At 43.5% G+C, this 21,421-nt stretch overlaps 1 protein-coding gene across 1 annotated transcript in view; it reads right to left on the bottom strand.

Annotated features, from left to right (window-relative positions):
* smg (sterile alpha motif domain containing protein 4 smaug) overlaps nt 1-21,421 on the bottom strand; it is a 184,706-nt gene that overhangs the window by 88,725 nt on the left and 74,560 nt on the right. The window contains exon 2 of the mRNA XM_071584817.1: nt 20,648-21,040. Coding sequence (XP_071440918.1) covers nt 20,648-20,939 — 292 coding nt within the window. The 5' untranslated portion in view covers nt 20,940-21,040. The remainder of the gene's footprint in view (nt 1-20,647; nt 21,041-21,421) is intronic.

Here is a 21,421-nt window from a genome sequence, read left to right as displayed (position 1 = left end):
TCCATGACTGCGATAGCGCCAGAAAGAACAGGAGACGGCGATGAACCGTGGGCGGTATCTCTTGATGGGAGATAAACAAATGACAGAAGGTGAGCGTAGGTGTACGCTCTCCGTCACAGGAGTTGGGAGATGGGCAACTTCTGGGTGGCAACCTGCGTTCTGATTGGCTGCGATGTCTGTGGGGCCGCAAAACTGGACGAATGGAAACGTAGCTGCAGTATTTTATTTTTTTACTTCTTGCTCCCTTATAACGACGCCCAGTAAAAGTCATGCATCCTGCAAGTCTTACTACAGGTGCATACATTTACAGGGCATAGAATGAACGATACATCTTGCAGATGCCCAAGGAAATCGGGTTGATTACCACTCCTTCAGCTTCTAACATATTAAGTATTTATTTGGAAATCAACATGGTAGACTACATAAACACCAAGATGAAATTGAGGGAATTCCCATCGCATCCATTCATTTGTTTGGAAAAAACTTCGAAAACTGTTGATGAAATTTAACCTACGTCGCTATTTTGCAAATGGCGTTTTCAAAAAATATTTTGGAGGCGCTTTTGAGAAACCGAGGGACTCCTGTACTCAAAGCGTTTTCCTCGAATAGTAAGAGTTCCACTTCCGAATGAATTGATTCGAAAAGGGGACTCGGAGGCATCGACACAATGCCCGCCACGTTGCGATGGGCGGGAAGGGGAGGAACGGAAGGGCCTTGGCTCGCCTCCCGGTAAAACTCTCGCGAACGAGACCGACGAAACGTTTCCACGTCAATTCAAAACCCATGGTCCGAGACCAGAGCCGCCCATGGACCCTAGCGACGCCGCCCTCTGGGGAGAATGGGGAAGGAGGGGGAAACAAATGAGGACTACGATAATGAATGATGGGTAAATGACGGGGGGGGGCGGATTCGGTCACTTCCCGTTGGAGGGGGGGGGGGAGAGAATCGTTTCATCAACGGTCACAAGACTCGAATAAGAGGGAAATATTTTCATTAGGATGGAGCAGCGGAGCCGTGGGATACCTAGCCAATAACTAATGGTAACGTAATGAGTCGCGTGGTTAACTCATTGGAATATTTGAGCGAAACTGCCAATTAAGACTGCTACTTCCCTCTTTCTCCAAATAGTAATTTTAAGCGGGTATATAATCGAAGATTATATTTCGCATCAGCGATTTTTCTCGTTCTTAGCTGAAAAAATGGTCAGAAGAACTCTGACAGGTCATAAATCAAATCAAAACAGTTGCTGCGTGTCAGAACCACTGAAACAGTTATAACTCTCCCAGTTTTACTTGTCTTTTACCCCGGATGGTTAAGACACCTACATACAGGGTGTGGCAACATAACTTCCTTTTTTTAAAGGGGTTTTGCCTTGTAAAAAAAGGAAGCTATGTTGCCGCACCCTGAACTATTGTGACACTGTTGGAGAATAAATAAAAATGTTGGCGAAAGAATAAAAAATTAGAAAACCCGAACTCGAAATAAAGAGAGGAGTCCAACCAAAACTTAAGCACAGTAACTGATAGTGCCATTCTCCAATCGCGCGGTTTCCATACCCAACGAAATTTTCATGGGCGGGGAAACAGAATGTGTGGTGATGTTCATAAGTAACTTTGAATGAAAGACGATGAAGACAGATGCAGCTTCGGGGAAAACAGTTGTTAGACCAACAGTGTAGAAAAAAACAGCCAGCCATTTGAGTGACACTTATATACGAGGAAGATCGTTAGTAAGCCGTAAAATAATATGGGCGAGGTCAACGTACTCGGGTGGCCACGAGGCGAGCGGTTGATGAGACTACTCTTTTATTTATTTCCTACGGGAGAAACCTGCCAAAAATATTTCGGCGACACGTCCGAGAGATGAGAGAGGGAGGCGAAATCGGGTAGCGGAGATAGAGGGAGCATCACAAAACTCGCGGGCGGTGGCCGTCACGCAGCCCCGCGTCTGCACAGCCCCCGGGGAAGGAAATGAATGGTTCGGAACTCCACCCACTCCGGTAGGTCCCTCAATTACAAAAAAAGTAACTGAATTTTCGACAGAAAACAACCAATTAGAATGAAATTTTAATTTCCTGAAGGCCGGTTGACACATGTTATTTTATTACATAGCTCGGACAAGTAACTCCCGTACAAAATTCTTCACCGCTCATAAAAATGGCACATTTTTTAATAGCTAAATCGATTAGACCAAGTTTACCTCCCAGACTTATTCAACTCATTCGATCCTGTTCTATTGTTTGTTATTGGAGCTTGAGATTGCCACCTCCAGCGTTATTAAGTAACTTGATATCCTAACCTAAAAGAAGAGAACGAGCCGTCTTTCAAGTTACGTGTTTTCTAATGTTATCACGACGACCTGAGCGACCTCCAGTAGTTTAATTCGTGGACTTAACTTTAGATTTTCTTAAATTAGGTTTCCCTCGTGCTTGTAGAAATACCACATTGTCTTTCTCTTTTCAGCCTCGGAACCAAAAACCCAGACGACATCGCGTCCTCCGAAAAGAGATAAAGACAGCGATTCGATGGATCCACGAAGTGGTTGGGAGTGATTCACCGTCAGGCGGTAAGAGAGGACGATAGTAAAATGGAAACACACGCCTTCCTTTTTTTTACGTGTGTCGAGATTGGGGCTTAGAAAGAGGTTGCCCCGCCACCCAACCCCGCGGCAGGGGAAGGAGGCGAAGGGGAGGAGGAGGAGGGACTCCCGCTTCACTCCCGGGGAATCACTCTCGAGCCGGCCCTGGGCTCGTGGAGTGCCGGGCGGAAAGCGGAGGAGACGCGGGGGGAGAGACGTCTAGTCTTCGCCAAGCCGATTTCCCTCACTTTCTCGGATCTCCCGAAGAGAAATAAAAAGGCTACCCCTCTTCTTGTGACAAACGAGCTGAGTCACGAAGCCAAGACGAAAGAAAGATCCTTTCGCAAGACACGACTGCAAATAGGCCAACACAAGAGCTTCCGTATAAATGTGCGTACTTACGGGGGTGAGCGAAAACATGCCAATTTTTTATGCGAGTTCCGCTTCGAGACTCCTGAAAAATGTATCATTTCTAACAAAGTTCCACGCCTCCGTTTATTACATACAGCGCATGATTGGAAATTCACTCGACGACATTTTGAATCTGGATAAGTAACGCTTCTGCTGTCAAGGCACTGAAGTACAGGTGAGAGATACGTTAAAATGGATTTTATTCGAGTTTTCTCTCATTCCTTTTTTCGCATTATAATTTAAATTTACATTATTCACGCAGACGGGGTATTCAATTGGAATAGCGCTTCGAGGTCGTGATTTCTTCATTATAAAGATGTTCCTTCCATCACTCTCATTTTAACAATGGGCATATTTTCAGAGGAGGACGACACCCCATAATACTTAACCGTGGTCTGCTTCAGTAAAGGAATAGCGAGTGGGGGGAAGATTCATCAGGTAGGGGTTATGAATGCAGAAAGCCAGACTGGCTGACGAAATTCAAATCGATTCTCTACGGCGTCTATGCTGGAATTACGACGAAATAAACCGAAGGTTCGGACGGAGTAGAATTTGAGCGCAGTGCAATGGAATTATTCGTCCAACTCAATTATTTCAGCAGAAATTACTTATCATTTAATTGATATGAGGTTTGCACGGTATCGAAAGCTGTTCTTTGAGGAATACTTAAGTAAATAGGAAACTCCAGGCGAAATTTGGGCATTCACAGGAACAGAGAAAATCAGCTGAACAGGGGGGAAAGAATTAAACGAAGACCTGAGGCTTACAGTGAAGCAATTTGGGGGAAATTCAAATAAGTAAGGATACATATAAGGAGGAGGAGATATTGATGGGTAGAGGGACATACATGTAGAGCGATGAAAGCATGATTAGTTTTGCTAGGAGGGGATGGTGGGGCAAAAGAATCAGCATTCTGCACGGCATCATTGGGGGAAGCGGAAAATATGAAGGAGAAAATGCTGTAGCAAAACGTTTATTTTTCGCGTAACTGCTTTGGAAGTTCACACATTAGACCCCAGAGACCGTCCATAACATGCCTCTTAACGATAGCCTAGCTATGATCGATGAATTGAACGTGACCTGAACGTTTGCTCCAGAGGAGACGAAGCGACACTTCGGCTCTCGTCGCCTAGCGACGGGGCCGACGCGCGGGATGCCCATGGAACGGGACCATCCGAAAACTTTTAAAGGAATGAAAAAGATAAAAGGCCTTCATCGAAACCTGCGGGTTCACGCACGCACGCGCGCCGGGGAGAAATGATATATGTGGGCCAGGAGAAAGACGGGCTCCTCCAACCAAACGGAACTGTCGCCGCTATTGCCGAAAAGAACTGCGTACTCATGGCCCCACTGCGCACACCTTGAGATGAGAGACAGAATGGTCTCTCCACATCCAGTGTTGCCATTGCTTCTCATACTCGTACCGAAACAATCGAGATGGCATTACATATATGCACATCTTTCGAACTACGAGAATCGAACACAACGGAACAAGTGAAGGCCGTGGTTTCATATGGGATGATTATTTACGACGACGCTTCTTTAAGACATTGACACATTTTAAATTACCCAAAAGGACTAGTTTCAAATTCGTGGCATTTGAAATCATATGTCACCAAGAGAACAAATAAACTTTCACCCAAACCCACCCACCACACATCCACCCAAAAAGACCTTTTGGTAAACATATCTATTTTATTTGTTTTTTTTTCATTCGTGCATATAAAAAATTAGAATTTGTACTTAATTAGATTACAATTTAAATAAAAAATAAAATACTCCTTGTAAACGAAACAGGCCATTCCCATTCGTTCAAATTGCTAAAGATATGTCGGTCATCACTGATTTTCTCGTCCATCCTAACTTTTGCAGAATGCGGTCCGTAGGTTCTTTTCCAAGTAAAAATACTTCCTTGGTTAATTTATACTCGAATCGTAGCCTCTTGAAACACCCTCAAAGTGAGAGCGTCAAGAATTTTGACCACACCACTAACGCATACGTAATCATTAGGTTTAGGTCCTGGAATTGGGCTTTTGATGATGAGGACGCGCCTCACTCCGAAATAAGCCCCTCTGAGGTGCATGTACTTCCGGCCATTGAGGCCCGCCCCTTTACCTTCGCCTACCGAGTTCTTCCACGAAGTTCTACCATGGTTTCAGAGGAAATCGCATCTAGTGACCTTGGGTGTCCATAGTCATCACAAAAAAACCCTTGACAGGGATCTCCAGCCCGTAGCAGAAATATATATGTACTTGCTTCCGGATGTGACATATCAAGGATGCATTAGTGCCCCCCCCCCCCCCCCGTGACATACCCAAAGACCTCTCGTACGCCCAGTGAAACCTGCCGCCCAACGTTTCGCAGGGCACCGTCGCGACGGAGGTCAAGGCGCACGATGGAATTAGTTAGCGAAGGTTGATCGAGAGCAAACAAGGGAACGAGCGTTCTGTGCGCGTTTTCTTCAGCAACCCCAGTGCGCCTCCCGGCGAGCAGCAACCCCCTCTCTCAGCCTCCCGGCGAGCGATAGGAAATCCCCGCGCCTCCTCGCTTGAGAGCACTCCTGCAGCCAACACGTCCTCCATTTACCCGAAATACTTCTGGAAACTGCGGCGCAAAACAGCCGGGCGGATAAAAGACATCCACCAATTGTAGACACACAGTATTGAATACGAGTGTCATCGGCCGGCTTCATTTTCCCTGGCGATTACGGCTAGAAGTATTCCCATTTAACATTCAGGACGGCTACAAAATATTACACTCAAAACCCGGATTAATTACTCCGTGTGTATGTCTGGTAAATAAACTAAAGATTAAAACATTGAAAGGGCACTTTAGTCCATTTGCCAAATTAGCGGAAAACGTGGTAGAACATTGAAGCCAAATTAGCCGTAACAATAATTTCTATTCGAGTTCGCGTAGAACAGCAAAGGAAAACGGTAAGAAAGAGCCCTGGCTCTTTCTTGAATGAATTCGAAGGGCTTCATTCCTTTTTCATTTTAATGGTATGAGAAAGGTCCAAAATGTAGGACTACAAGCGGAATACTGATTCTTCCGACAATAGTGTAATATTGAACACTGATCGATTGTTCAGGCTGCATCAGTATTGCCGGTAGAATTATTTCTCACTTATACCCAAAAGTTGCAAGTTTGTATAAAAAATATCTGTGATAATTTTTTCCTGACGAGTGCGTGAAGTGATGAATTCAGACCGTGTGCGCATGATCACAGATCGTATCGGCATTGATAAGATGACAGTACACACACCATTATCACAGAAAATTTCGCGATGCGAAAGATCTGCGCTAAATTCGTCTCGAGGGTCTTAATGGACGACCAAGAACAGAGTCGAGTGTTTGCTCGCGGAGACCTTCTGCAACGACATCTCGACGATTCCCCAACCCCCTAACAGTGCCGACTTGGTATCAGCAGAATATTTTCTATTGCCAAAAGTGAAATACTCCCTCTAAGGACACCGCAAGGGCACCCTAAGTGCCGTCAAAGAAGCTTGCAAGTGTACCCTTAAGGACCTCCCGGAATCTGCCTACTAGAGAGACTTCGAGTGGTGGAAAAACCGCAGGCAAAAGTGTGTTGGCGCTCAAGGTATGCGCTTCGAAGAATTTAGAGGCATTGTAGCAATATCTGAAATAAATCTATTTTTCAGAAACTTTTACCGATACTTTTTATACACACCATTTAGCCTTTCGACCTCGAATCACCCCCCTGTTTTTAGAATAACAGTTTGAAGGACATCTCTCGGATCGATGACCATATATCTGCAGGGTGTAACTGTGTGGTGAATGGTGTCTGAAAAAATTAGGATAGTCCAATGCGAAATATTTGCGGAATTTCTCCCTTAGAGCCGTTTCACCGCATTAAAGCACAAAAGTTGTTAGCGACAGTTTCTGCCTGTAGAAAGACCATTGTTTCACGTTTCCCATGACACTGCGCAGTACTGGCGCTCTTTGTTCTACGCACTGAATTCGAGAAACAATTACCTCATTTATTGATGCATTGAATTCACACCCGAAACTGAAGAATACCACTTTCGCGATGAGAATTTGAAAAATACCGGGTTACAAAATCACGAAAAATGTACCGTTTCATCGGTAGTCACTCAAGTAAACTGACTATTTTGGGTCAAAGGAACGAAATTGCACTAAAAGCCATTTACACATTTTTTAAACATACTTTCATTCCTAATCCCAACGTAATGAACATGTACATGTACAACTTTGACGAAAGCATCTTTGAGATTAGACGACTCCACACTAGATTAAACTTATGACAAAGGCATCAACTGCGCGAATGAACTTGCGTCATGGGGGATTATTCCCAAGTCCCTCTCAACATCGGCAAGTCGGAGAAGTGGGACAAAATCAGCGGGCTGTCCAAGTCCAAGCCAGTGGAAGTAATCCTATATTCTTCCTCTGGGACTTCGTTCCTTTTGAAGCAAGGTTGGGTGTGCTTGCAGTAATGATTTGTGGGGAATGTGTATTTTTGTTTGTATTGCATGGGTGGGCGGGGGTTCATAGGGAGGGATATTGGCCGGATTAAGCACAGGGGTATCGCTTCGATTCGGATTATCATAATTATACATAAATATTGTTTTTTTAATGTCATTATATATTTTGCTTTGTTTTTATTTCATTTTTTCAGTTTCTGCTCTATTAGGCTTAGGGTTTAGTACAAGTGATTGGAAGTGGGTGATAATGTCGGAAGTTGATTATGGGTTGGGATTAAGCTGAGGTGGGTTTTGTTTTTGTCTGGGAACGGGGGTAGAAGGCGACGAGGGTTAGGGGCTCCTGTGCCAGATCCAGCTTGGGTATCTTTGGGTGCCATATCCTCAAGGGGACTTTTTGTGAATGGAGCGGGAAGATTCAGTGCTGGGTGAAGGGTAACGTCGGAGTGAAATTTGATGCACTTTTTCTTCTTGGAGGGTTGGTAAGATGGAGGGAGATTTTGATGAGTATATTTTTTCATTTTCCTGTTGGAGTGAGGGAACAAGAGGGAGGCTATGTGACGGCTTGTGGAGGCTTTGATGGGGGTTTGCATAGCTGATAAGGGATTTGGAAATGATGGTTTCTATTTGTGGTACCTGCAGTTCCTTCTGGATTTTTCAGTTCGGGATATACCTAGGGGCACCCCCGATACAGCGGGTGATCTTGTTCTGCCAGACCTGAAGGCGTTTAACGGAGGAGGGAGGAATTGTGGACCAAATAGGTGAGGCGTACAGGAGCTGTGGAAGCAGAATGGAGTGGAACATGTCAAGTTTGGAGTTACGGGAAGTCAGTAAGGAACGGGTTTTATTTGGCTGAAGAGCTAAGGCGGATTTACGGATAGCTTGAATTTAATATGCTGTTTGGAGGAGAATTTTTCGTCAAAGATGACTTCAAGGAAGACGAGTTCTTTTGGGGCAGGGATTTTTGGTTTAAGGTGAGGTAGGCGTGGGTGGATTTGGTTCTGATATTGAAAAACATATTTTAGTACATTTGTCAGCGTTGACCTCAAGCCTCCACTCCCAAGCAAGTCTTCAAAAAGATCCTGATGAATCTGCAGAGCTTCATCGGTTTTCCTAGGCCACCAGCTTTTTGGCAGGCTGAATCTTCAAAGAGATCGATTTAAGGATTCTCTTTTCCACAGAATTTTTGGATTGCAATTCACTAATACAAAGATAGAGAACTAAATAAACAATGCCCACTCATCCCTCACAGAATTCGACATATTTTCACTACTGTTGTCAGGACACCCCCTACAACATACCATTACGGCAGTATCTCGTACATATAGACACTATCATTCATTTAATTCGTTCGTTTAAAGGTATTCCATCCACTTGAACGTAAGTTTCGGTAGGTTAATTCCGAAGATTCATATATAAGTATTGCGAGAACTTATTCTTTAATTTCCCTACATGTTTCTATCTTCAAGCCTTCGTAACTTCTGCCTGACTTCATGCTGTCGAAAAGGCTTCCTCTTTTCCTTACTCTAACCGGCTTAATATCAAACGCCCTCTCTTTTATTTAGGCATTCAACGCATCACCACCTCTCAATATTTCATACAGATATTCAACTTTTATCATTTTCATGAACATGGTTGATTCGAGGAAGGGCATTTTGCGAAGTATGACAAATATGGAGGTAATGCAAGAGGAAAGCGGCGCAATCCTCTCGTCGTCGACGTTGATTAGGGGAAGCCCGCGAAGGGAGGATGGAGGGACGCACGTGCTATTTCTTTCGCGGGTAAGTTGCAATGGGCGTGCTAAACCTTACACATGTTAAAGGGTTTTTTTTAAGCCTCACGTAGCGTAGTGTCACGTCCTACCGGCGTCCTTGTCGCCACTGGCCTCCTCTCCCCTCCGACACGGAATTCACGAAAGCAAACAACAAACCGCCTCACCTGCCACCCCCCTACGTCCCCTCATTATACTCGGGGCCCCTAGGCTTCCCAGCACCGCGCACGCGGTTCATTAGCTCCACGGAGGCGAAGAGACGGGAGGGGGAAAGGAAGAGTGGGGAAGAGACACGAACGAGCGAAGGCTGAGGCTGAGGTCCCACGAAGACGAGTGCGGATCGAGAGAAGTGCGCCGATAACGAGGCGACAGATCTACATCACGTCGATGGGTGGCCGGCAATTAGAACGAGGGACTCCTTGTATCGATTACTGAAATTATTTGCGGAAGATATTTTACCCACAGGTAATGACAGTCACTGACGCCACGCGCAGAAAGATTTAACAATGACAACTTAAGATTAATACAACGCCTGATCCTCGTTCTGCGGCTAGGCGTTTTTTGATCTTCAACTTATGGACGCCGTCCAGAAAAATCTCTGCATTGGCAGCTAATATCGTACATTTTCCAATTTTTAGATAAAGATCGTGCAGCTAAATAAAATCAGCTTTAAAAGGAAAAATTTTAGACAATTAACATAGAGTCAAGTTTACTCCTGACCTACAGCACTACAAATGTAAAAATACTACTGACTCTATGCACGGAAACAATTAGATTATTCAGCATTTATTTATAGAGCATTTGATTATGCGTCATTTATACGCACCACCTTTGGGGTTAACCGTACAGCTTCTCCAGTGTCAAAAACGAAATCGAATGATATTTCTTCTAACAAACACCCAAGCCATCCTCTTCCCGACCTCCCATTTAGTCATGCAAACAAATCACTCCCAAATGAAGAATTCTATTTCGTACCTCATAATGGAGTAAGTTATTATCGAAACGCTTTGTCCTTAGCAAAAAAATGACATATTAAATACAAGCATATTTAGCAAGATAGGCCGGCTGACAAAGAAAATTATATGCGTTTTTGGAGGTGAACAATCCATTAGATAATAGGAAACTGTACGCGATTAAATCCAAAAGACACACAGTAATCACCCCGGGGGTCGACTTGATTGAGATCAGAACTCGCTCACTCAATTATTTTCCTGTACTGTCTCCGATTTCCCAGAAATATCTGACACCCGAAAAATCGCACAGCTATGGTAAAGGTGAGAGTGCACAGAGGTTTCACCAGGAATCGAACCCGGAATATCTTATCTGGTCTACCACTCCGCAGAAAAAATATTGTGAAGTGAATGGAAAAAAAATATGGACAACGACGACACTGAATTCGAACGCACACCCGAACGAGAATTCGCGGTAGGATACGATAACCGTGAGGCCCATTAAACGACCTCTGCAATGAATCGAGAAGGGAAGCGACCGAGATCCTTCGAGGGGGAGGGGATAGTTGGGGGGCAGAGGGGGCCGCTGTGCCTACTGCCCACAGCAGGAGATATACGGAAGAAGTTATAACCTCAAAAAATAAGAAACCTGTCCTGATGGGCACTGGTGGTTTTTGTACCCCCAGAGGCCTAGATAAGCCGCTTTTGGCATGTCATCCAAAGTTTCCCTAGGGCCGAACTAGGGGAGCGGGCACGGCGCCCGGGGTGGGGCTAGCCGTACCGCCGGCATCACGAGAGCGAGCCTGTGGGGGTAGGGGGTAAATACGATAAGCCAGGCGGCCGGGAGCTAAAAATTCAAAAGGTGAACTGAAGACAGTTAAAAAATCCAACTCTGAACATGCTCATGCACCGTTTCCCATCGTCGGCAGTGCAGGCAATTCCCTAGAGTGCTGAAATTGAGTCAAGTTAAATTAAGTCCACCTTAGAGTTTACTGTAAGTTAATTAGCTTGAGGGCGTCAAAGGAAAGATTTTCCTTGTGTAATACTACTAAAGCTCTCAAAAGGCTAAAGCGGCGGAATCACTTAGGAACTATGTCCTACGGCCATGAAACCCCGTGGTACGTAAGCTACGCCAATCCCACCCCAGGAATATAAAGAAATCCATAATATATCTGGACCACACTTTCGGCCACTACTCGGCTAAATAAGCCCATAACGAAATACTTAATATTTCAAATAAAAAGCCGAGGACTCAATAACGTGGCCATTAGATATTTCACTTAAAATCTGCACCTACCATCACTCAATTTTGCCACGAAAATGACCCAATGAATAACGAAATTTCGGGCAGATTCAAAACGTAGGCCTCTAAACAGGCCAGGGTTTCGACAACGACATTTGCTCCTTCGTGAAATTATACGGCGTAAAATTGGAGGCATAGTAAAGCAATTAAAAAAACATGAGAGCTAATGAGAGGGCAATTGAGAAAAAAATAACGCGACATTATATAAATATAATGTGATGCCCAACGCCTTCGCGTCACTGATCACGTTTACATCATAACTAAAAAAATTAATACGAAAGGAAAATCAACTAGAAAGGGCGTCGATATAAAATCATATTGACGGGTAATTATTACATGTACACGTAAGAGCGACTTTCATTCATTGCTTTGTTATTGGCACGTTTGTTTGTTGAGTGTTTCGTGAGTAACATATGACATTTAAACATGGCACAGAATTACAATCAAAGTTATCATTCGTCCCATTCAAAGTTGATGGATTTAAAAAATAATATTCATGCAACCATTTTTTATCAAAAACACACAAAAATTTCAATACAACTGGCGTCATCATATCATATCAACACTGTCATCGTCCGCTGATTATCTTACTGAGTCGCAATTCAATTGATGATCAGTATTCTAGTCTCGCCAATACCCTCAACATTCACAGATAATTCAAATACACCCACAATATTTAATAACGGTTCAAATAAAGATTAAATATACGGCGTCCGTTATTCAAGGTTTGAAGTCATTAATTTGATTTCTTTGGAGTTACTTTTACGATTTTTTTATCAAATCCATTTCCATGCGTTTTCCTAATGGGAAATTATTATATTGTATTCCATGAGGCATTCATTGTTTTTGCGTCAATCAGAGCCTACGCGACTATTGATTCGATGGAGGGCTGGTCACGCGGTATGCCAGCGTGCCGAAGCGCGATGAAAACTTTCAAAATTCACCGACCGCCCACCAAATAGAAACATTTCTATCATCGAAGTGTGGGAGATTACGAGATAGCGTCATTTTTGGTCTCTGGCACATAAGTAATATTACATCAACAATAATAAAAATGTATTTTGATTATTAACTTGTTTAATTCAAAACACTCCTATCAACAAGATAATATTCTCCTGGAGTACTGGTTAACACTTAATATAGCAGAACATTCGATGCTGCTTTTATCCCAGTTAATTCTTTCTTAACAATTAGTTTTACTTTCCCACTATCTCCAAGCATTTACGCAATGTGTAATGGTGTAGAAGTCTGGTGCGCAATCGCTCCCTGCCAAGCGCCCTCGCTACGACTTGCAGGGCATCATCATGTGGGTGTAACATTCTAGGATTAAGTCCCACCCTGTCGTCACCGTGTGACTGGAGGAAGCCATGAGGAGGGTAAGGAAGTCTGGGAGGCGAGCGCCGGAGAACGCGGCGAGGGGGAGCCCGGGAGGAGGGCGGATGGCCCTTCGACCCCTATTGTAGACCGGATTGCTCTCCTCGCCCAGGGCGGTGGTCGTGGGGTGGGGCAGTAGTGGGAGAGGCGGGCGCTGGAGTGAGAGTGTACGGAGACGGGACTTCTTCCCTCCGGCCCCCTCTCCATTCTCCCGTCGCTAACACCCCCCCGTGGTCCGTTCAAGAGAGGAAATCGTTTCTCTTCCCGTTATAAAAATAGATAACTGAGCGACTCTCTCCTCTCTCGCGTCGTTTTTTCCACATGGTATTATTCATTGATATGGCAAACTCTTTTGAGTTCCCAGCGTCTTAAACACACGGCAGAGAATGGATAAGTGCCGACAGATGGAACAGTCCTCGTCGAGTAATTCACTGCTGGGGATATAATTTTATGCGAGAATGGAATCAGAAGGGAATAAGGCTACCAAAAGGGATGTGCAGCTATTATAAAGTTAATTTCAATGCATTATTAGAATTGTATTTGCATTACCTATCGTTTGAATCAAAGCCAAAGACACCGAAGGCATTTTAACCTTTGCCGTTGTTTTCACTATTATGCCTTAGTTGCCACCTGTGATAACTATTACCTAAAGAATAATATTAATGGGACATGAAAATGAAGGCCAGATATTACTCTCGCCGTTTTTTAAACGCTTTTTAATTTGCACAGTACCTCCACTCGTCTCTATGTAGAATACGTCGAAATAGTATATAGACTATTCCATGAATAGCTTTTTTAAAAAAGGCACAAATAAATACGCTCTCTACCACATGAGTTGTTTTTAACATAAAAAAATTCACACGTACATCTCAAATTTAAACATATGATAAAATTACTAGTTTTCTTATTTTGAATTCTATAATGCGGTATAATAGTATTAACATCATCGGCTATCGCGGTCAACACACCTCTCAATGACGTTTTCAGAAATATCAAATAGAATGAGAAAGATTCACAGATTTCAGATGGTAAAAAGAATTTCATCTGTTCTTTTTTCTTCAATACCTTTTCAAAGGGAAATAACCGAAAAAGTGGTTGAAAAACAAGTCAGCGTGCGAGTGTTTTCATGTTCGCTTACTCATTATTAGAATGAAGAAATCAAGGGGACCCTCCCCCGCAATCCGTTAACGTGGTGCCTTGTTTCGACGGAATGAAAAACGAGGAGAGGCAATCCATTTTCGTTTCTCTAAATCTTCCTTAAAAAACTGAAGGATCCTTATCAGGGTACATTGCAATACCCTGCCGAAATATATCATATTTTTCCAATATTATGGTAAAAATTCCCGAATATTGACACAAACAATTCTTTTCCCCAAAGGATAAATTGCACGGTCATGTTAACTCCTGCGCGCTTGATTCTCCCTAAAAAGACAGCGAAAATACGGATGATGATATTCAGGAAAATAGCACACGGCAAAAGGAGTTAACGTTACCCGGGGACGGTTCAATAAAGAAGGTTGGTACAAACATTTACTTAAAAATAAATTGTAATGGCCTATTTTCACATGGACTGTTAAACTTTAATAAAATTCGTAATCACTACATTTTTACTGTGCTCTTGAAAATTTATTAGCATAATAATTATGATAAGTTATAAAAATTTAATTAATCCATTGATCTGGGACCCGTCAACAGATTGAAATTAAGGATTAAGACTTTTCATTATTCCATTTCATGCAGGAAAAAATAGTTGGAGAAAAAACCCCTTGTTCCGTCCGTGACTAACTAAAGATACTAGACGCCTTAGCCGCCCCTGATAAATATCACAATTAACCATTGTTAGGGAGCCATTAACAAGACAGATATTCCCCGAGCCGATGCCGCAGTTTTTAGCTAATGGTTCTGGCATTGCAGCATTCATCTGAAGTAAGATTTGGAGAATGGATGTCAAATGCTGATTTTCCTACGTCTTCTACAAGAATTCCATCCCAGAGGCGACGAGGACAAGGAGGGGCGCATTTAAAAGGATAGTACGAGATTGCTTTCACTCGTCAGATGGATACATTACATTTTATTACTTACAGACTAATAGTTTAACAATTCAGCACCCCAAGTTACGAAGATAACTTTTAGGTGACGCTTCGCTGCCTTTCGCAGTATATTTAACAAACTGGAAAGCTTACCTCTGCATTTTATAAATTCTTGAAATCAATGATTTTAGGGACAGGCCACGAACACTCGTCGCATATTTAACGTGATGTCTAGTTAAAAAGAAATAGCATTTCTTTCAGTTTGTCAATACTATATTTTCCAACTAAGAGTGTCACAAAGACTGATTTCCTCAGAGAGACACCGCATATGCGAGGGCGCTTATGTTAACTCTTTCATGTAGGCAAGCGTACGTCTGTTCACTTGTTCTTTGTAAGAATGGTTAACGTGCATATTTCAGAACTTAATTCTCGACCCTTTAAAATGTGCGATTCGTTGATGCTGGGTGAATTTGATATCTTTCTTGATTCACTGGCTTTTAGAGGAAACAAGATTCGGAGGAAAATATTTTAACGGATAAAATCCATTGCCTTATTAAGAAGTCAGATCCCATAATAACGACGCCTGAATGTCTCGCTTAACCCTAATGTAGAACTGTAAAATATACTACGGTCATCATGTTTTAGTGGTGCTCTGGTACACGGAAACGGCAAATTATTCAGAAGGATGGGTGATTTTCATTAAAAAAATTATGCATTCAAAATAAATAAAAATATTTAATGCATACCTGAAATGATATTCAGGCATTAGTGCACAAAACTATTATACAGCAACTAACCCTATCATTAATCCAATCCCCCCGCCACACGCCCATGCGGCGGCTTGCGGGGTATTATGTAGATGTGGATGGGATCACAAAAATCCCACAGTGTCCAGCAGGATAAGGTTAGAGTGTCAACTGCAATGATATAATTATAAGGCACCCCGTCTCATCTCTCCCCTCCCCCGAAGAACGGAAAAAACCAAGGAGACGAATCACCCCGTCCAGTCGTTTAAAAACGTTATCCGGTTTATTTTTAAAAGTTTGAGTCGTTCGGATCCAAGCCAGAACTGGATAACCTCGAGTAAGATTCCGCGAATAAATGCACGGCCGAGGGCGGGAGAGCGGGGGGAATGGGATGAGGCACCACTTATAACCAACCCATTTGAACCCCTCATTTGCCCCCAACCCCAACAAGCTCGAGGGGCGGGGGAGTTAAAAATATTTTATGAAAACCTTTCGAGGACGGAATTCATCGCGGTGTTTAGTGCGAGTGAGCGAAAAGGAAATTACATTCTAATGTTGCAAAAGGAAGGAGAGCCTCGTTCTGCTCTGGTGGTACCATAGTGTCTCAAAATACGCTGTCGAGTACTGCGTTCTCGGTAAGTTCTATAGAAAACGATGCATAACTCGAGTGTAAGCGACGGTAAAAGACCAAGATTGCTGACGTAGACGAGCTGCAGTGGGATATTCCGAGGTCCTCTTTCTATAAATATGACACTTGCTTTCATCTGGAAGGGCCGTCAGATCTTCCAGAATGAATCTATAACAGATACGACCGTCGTTTTTGTGGTATAAGATTAATGTACTGCCATTCTATCTTACATGAATTTTACGTATTCCAGTCGAAATGTTTCTCTTGATGGTAAAACCTACAGTAATGGCCTCGATACCCCCTTGGAAGCTTGGCATCAACGAAATATGTTCACAAAAGCGAATATAAGGTCGGTCACAAGCATTGCGATGGCATGTAAAACTTAGAAACACGTAAAAAGGCACTCATAATTTTTATTTTAGAATAGTTCGGAGGCACAACGACCTTTTTCAGCCGAAGGAAGAAAACTGAAGATGCGGGTGATTGGCAGGAGGGGGGAGGTGCAGGATATGGGGAGGGTAGAGGAAGGGTTTGGGGGGTAATCGGCAGGGGAGGGGGTCGACAGGAAGGAGATGGGTATATGCATATAATCCTTAGGGGGCAAGGTTTAGATCTAAGTCCGAGCAACTTACTAGGAGCCAAATGCATGCCGCCTCGAGGATTTTGAACTTAAACGGTGTGTATGAGGGGAGAACGGAAGCAATCAATGACACATTGTAACGATCATTAAAGGATGCATTGTGGAGGGAGGCATGCTAAGGCACTGGTAGAGAGGCTATTGCGGAAGAAGATTTGCATGAGGTGACTGTTGATGCGGATGTTGAGGGTTGTGGGGCATTGCCCAACGTAAAAGGAGGGACAGATTTTGCAGTTTAGTTGGTAAATTACACTGCGAGATGCGGATGAGGGATTACCGAGGGATGGTAGAAAATTGGTAAGTTTAAACGAGAAGCAAGGAGTGGTGAAGATGAGACATATTTTACATTTGGGTCTATTGCAGGGTATCGGTATGGATTCGTAAAAGGCGGGAAGATTAGGATTAGGGCATAGTGAATGTCAATATGTCAGATAAATTGGCGGGTCGTTTAAAAGTGACTGAGGGACATTTAGGTCGTATGTTTGCCGTTGTTTTGTGGTTGGTCAGACAGTGGAAGACGTATTTGAGGGACTGAATTCCTGGGAAGTATGGATCAAAAGCGCAAAAATATTTCCTTGACCGAGACTTGAACACCGGATCTTACCGATGCTCTAACCACTTGAGCTATCGAGGAAACGTAATTTACACAGAGATCTGCGGGCAAGACAACTGTGTGGGTGTATATACACATATAGACTCGTATATACTCGCATATATGTATAACACATACACACACACAGGCCGTTCTCGCTAAACATCGAGAACCGTACTTAATATAATATGGCGGATAATCACTTATCAATTTCCTATGGCCATTGGGATGCGGCATATCTATCCAAACCCATTTTTCGCATTAAGCTGCGCTCACGCGAAGCAAAGGAATTACAAAAAAGGCCAACACTGCGTTTGGGGGAAATTGCTCCCGCTATTTTCGGAAAAACAAAACACGTAGCAATGTAGATGGGGAAAGGCAACAGAAATCACGCTGCCGGCCGGCTATTTGTGTTTCAACCGAGACACCCTCTTAACGATTCGAAGTAAGTGTCACCTCGGCAGAGAGGACATCACTGAGGTTCGCAAACAGCAGTCGCCGGAATGCCACACGATTTCTCAAGAATACTAACACGGAAACCTTCCTCGTCTGGACGAATGAATCACTCGGCCACAACCGCGGGGGGAAGGAACGACATTCCTTTTCCCCAAGCAGAGTTGTGCGATTTCAAAATACGGCATGTTTTCGGCCGCTCGCAAGTATAATCCCAACAGCTTATTAATATCACTTGGAAATAACACTGTGACTGTACTTTATGGGTGGGCATCTTTTGCCTACCAGCGACAGGACCTTGAGGCATTGGCGACACTCAGCTACAGAAGTGACACCATATATAGGCACAGAATATAGTATATGTCCATATTTCCCGCCGTACTACGACAATTTTAACAGCTTTCCGGTCAAGTCAACTCTCATTTTTTAATCGATTCGTTAATTGCTCTAATATGGCAACATACATGTTTAAAATATATAACAGTTTTCAACCCACATTATTTTTATCTTGTACAAAGTGTGGCCACTCATTATCTAAAGTTCTTTTTCCGATTTTTCTTCCGAGTGTTTAGAATCTGTCATTGTTATCTCCTAATTCGGCAACACTTCTTTTGGTTTTTTTTCTCGTGCCTATACGCGTCCACGATTCGCACGAACTCGTCTTCAAACTAACATTCTAATCGCCAGGAATTTCCAATTCTCATATAATATTCAAGAACGCATCTCCGACACTCAACCTTTCCCCGCATTATTTCCCGAATATTTGATGGAACTGAATAATCCCCGACTTGAGCTGTAACTCGAATAAATCGCAAAATAGGTGCATTTGTCACACCAATGGTGCAATTTTTGCATCCAAATTTGAAAAGAATTGGCGTAAAAAATGGTAGAACTTCCTCTACAGCTAAGGGCGCTTTTCCGGAGTGACAACGATTTGAAGAATGCATGTCTGACGAAATCAAGTGAATTGCAAAGCGCAACCAAATGCGTCTCTCGTGGATTTGTAGAATTTTTCAAGCGCATTCCGTTATGTGCAAATTCATATCTAACGATGAAATCCTGATGGCAACATCATGCAGTTTTCAGGTTTGGTCTGAACGTTTGAGACGTGTTCGATGAAGGTGAATTTTATCAAAGGCCCTTCATGGGTCCTCGTGCGGCCAGCGGCCATGCTGTAAGATGCCCTAAACCATATCCCTGTCAATTTCGTCAAGTGCCATCATCTGGGCCCGTGGGCCCGAAAATGTTGTTCCCTTCCTTCGAAATGCCTTCCGAAGGCGTTCGAAAGCTAAATTCTTTCTCTACGCCAGGCCCAGGCCGATCGCTACGCACACATTTGGGACCAACCTTTCTCAAGGGATTTTAGTAGAAGCACGGCAATTTGAAATGTTTCAAAATGCCATTTTATAATCTTCGTAACTTTCAACAATGTAACAAAAGACAGTAATAAATAAGGAATACTGGTGTTTCAGATGCGAATAGACTACAAGATTACTGGAGTCGAGATTTTCTCTAATTGACAATTTTCAATAAGAGTTATTATTTTTTCTGTTTAAAACACGCAGCCTAAATCATATCATATTCGACTTAAGGATTTCCCCGGAACATGTAGATTTTCACTAAAAACTCGAAAGACATGGTGATCGTGTTGGTGCAGTGGCTATTGTTCTTGCTTCCCACCCCGTGGCAATGATTTTTCAGTGATTCCTCCTCGGGTGCTACATGGAGAGCTCTTCAAGGGAACTACACAGTCCGTCAGATGTGTAGTGGACCCTTTGGAGCCTTTCGTTGAGAGTAGGCAAATGCTAACGCCAGATCTCTCTCCACCCTTCCATAATTTCCTAATATTCCAACTGACCCCCGTACCGTAACAGTGGCCACTTAACCCCGATGACACAAATGACCATAGCTGTCTTTCGTCTCCACTAATAGCACGCGAATGATAACGCGGTAGCTACACAATACATTCAATTCAGCCACATTCTTTCTCCCCATACGAAATTCGAAACAAATCCCAAAAAATACATGAACGTTGTCCTGAATATACACTTAAAAAACGTATTAAGCTGGATTTTTTTAAACCTAGGTCCACCTGTATTTTGCGAAAGGTCTATAAAGTCTATTTAAATGCGATATGAAAGAATTCTTTTTGGGGGTCAACATAAGAAACCACGGAATAGAAATCATCATAGCATAATTCATACTGCGCGGAGTAAAAAATACAAATTAGATACGATAGCAGACTCCAATTTGTGGAAATGCATACCTAACGAAAAGAGAAATTGCTTTCTCCGCTACTTTTTTATTGCTAACGTACAACCGGTTTCAAAGTTCTTTGGTCATTCTCAGGTACATTCACCTCGTTAGTAATAAAAAGAAACATTGGAAAAAGTTCACCATGAATTATTCTATTGAGCATATTTGTGATAAGTGATTTCAATGCCATATGCGACGGCGATGTCATTCAAATCCAAACAAGGGAATCCTTAATTGAAAATGACGTGGTATTCTACCGCCGAATAAATATTCTTCTCAATGCAATACGAAATATTATAATAATTATTCCATTATAATCCAGTCTGATGATGACCCCTGGTCTGTTACAAGGTATTCAAAAATGTACCAAAAAAATGTTCGAGTCCCACCCCGGGGGTTGACCATCAGGATGAGTTTGATGGGATGAGGCAGGCGGGAGGCGCGTTGGCCACTCACTCACCGGGGTTGTTGGCCTGGGCCTCGAGGGCCCTCAGCTGGGTGCAGTCGGCTAGGGAGTGGCCGAGGGAGATGGCGAGGAAGCGGGCCTGGGCGGGGGCCAGCCGCTTGAGCAGCGAGTACAGGGCCACCGTCTGCTCGCACTCGTTCCACTGATCGAACCACGCCGAGATGGTGTTCAGCTGGTCGCGGAACATCGACATGGGAGGCGTGGTCGACCTGCGGGGCGGCGGGAGTGCGGCGAAGGCGCGAGGCGCGGCCCAGACTGATGCGCTCGGCGGGGGGGGCTGCTTCATCGACTGACGCCGCCGCGGGACGCTGGTGCGGCCCCTCGGCGCTCTCCTCCTAACTCGGGCGGCCAGAGGAACGGCACCCGCTCGACCGCCGACACCAACATCTGCGGGGAAAGAGGAGAAACACGGCGGCTGTTAGCACACAAGACTACCTTTGTTGTAAAATATTACCCCCCCCCCCCTAGCGCGGTCGAAAAACCCTATTTCGATCCTTTATCGTTCGTGGGAAAAATTACATCTTAAATTTATCTGTTCTACATGTAATCTCACTGATTGTATTAAACTTACATGATCTCTTCTACCGGAGTACGATGGAACTAATAATACGTTTCCAGCATCATCACTAAGGAGACACCCTTCCATTTTATCAAGACTTTTAAATCTTTAATTTAATCTCCGCTCCGTGAGTGATTCCTTACCTACCTCCGATATAAGAATTTCAATACGCTACTTAGTTCATCATAACAACGTTTTACAAATCTGGC

The sequence above is a fragment of the Hetaerina americana genome, unplaced genomic scaffold, assembly GCF_022747635.1.
Source record: "Hetaerina americana unplaced genomic scaffold, ioHetAmer1.1.p SCAF_2, whole genome shotgun sequence".
NCBI lineage: Eukaryota > Metazoa > Arthropoda > Insecta > Odonata > Calopterygidae > Hetaerina > Hetaerina americana.
This window is presented reverse-complemented; position numbering and strand designations above follow the sequence as displayed.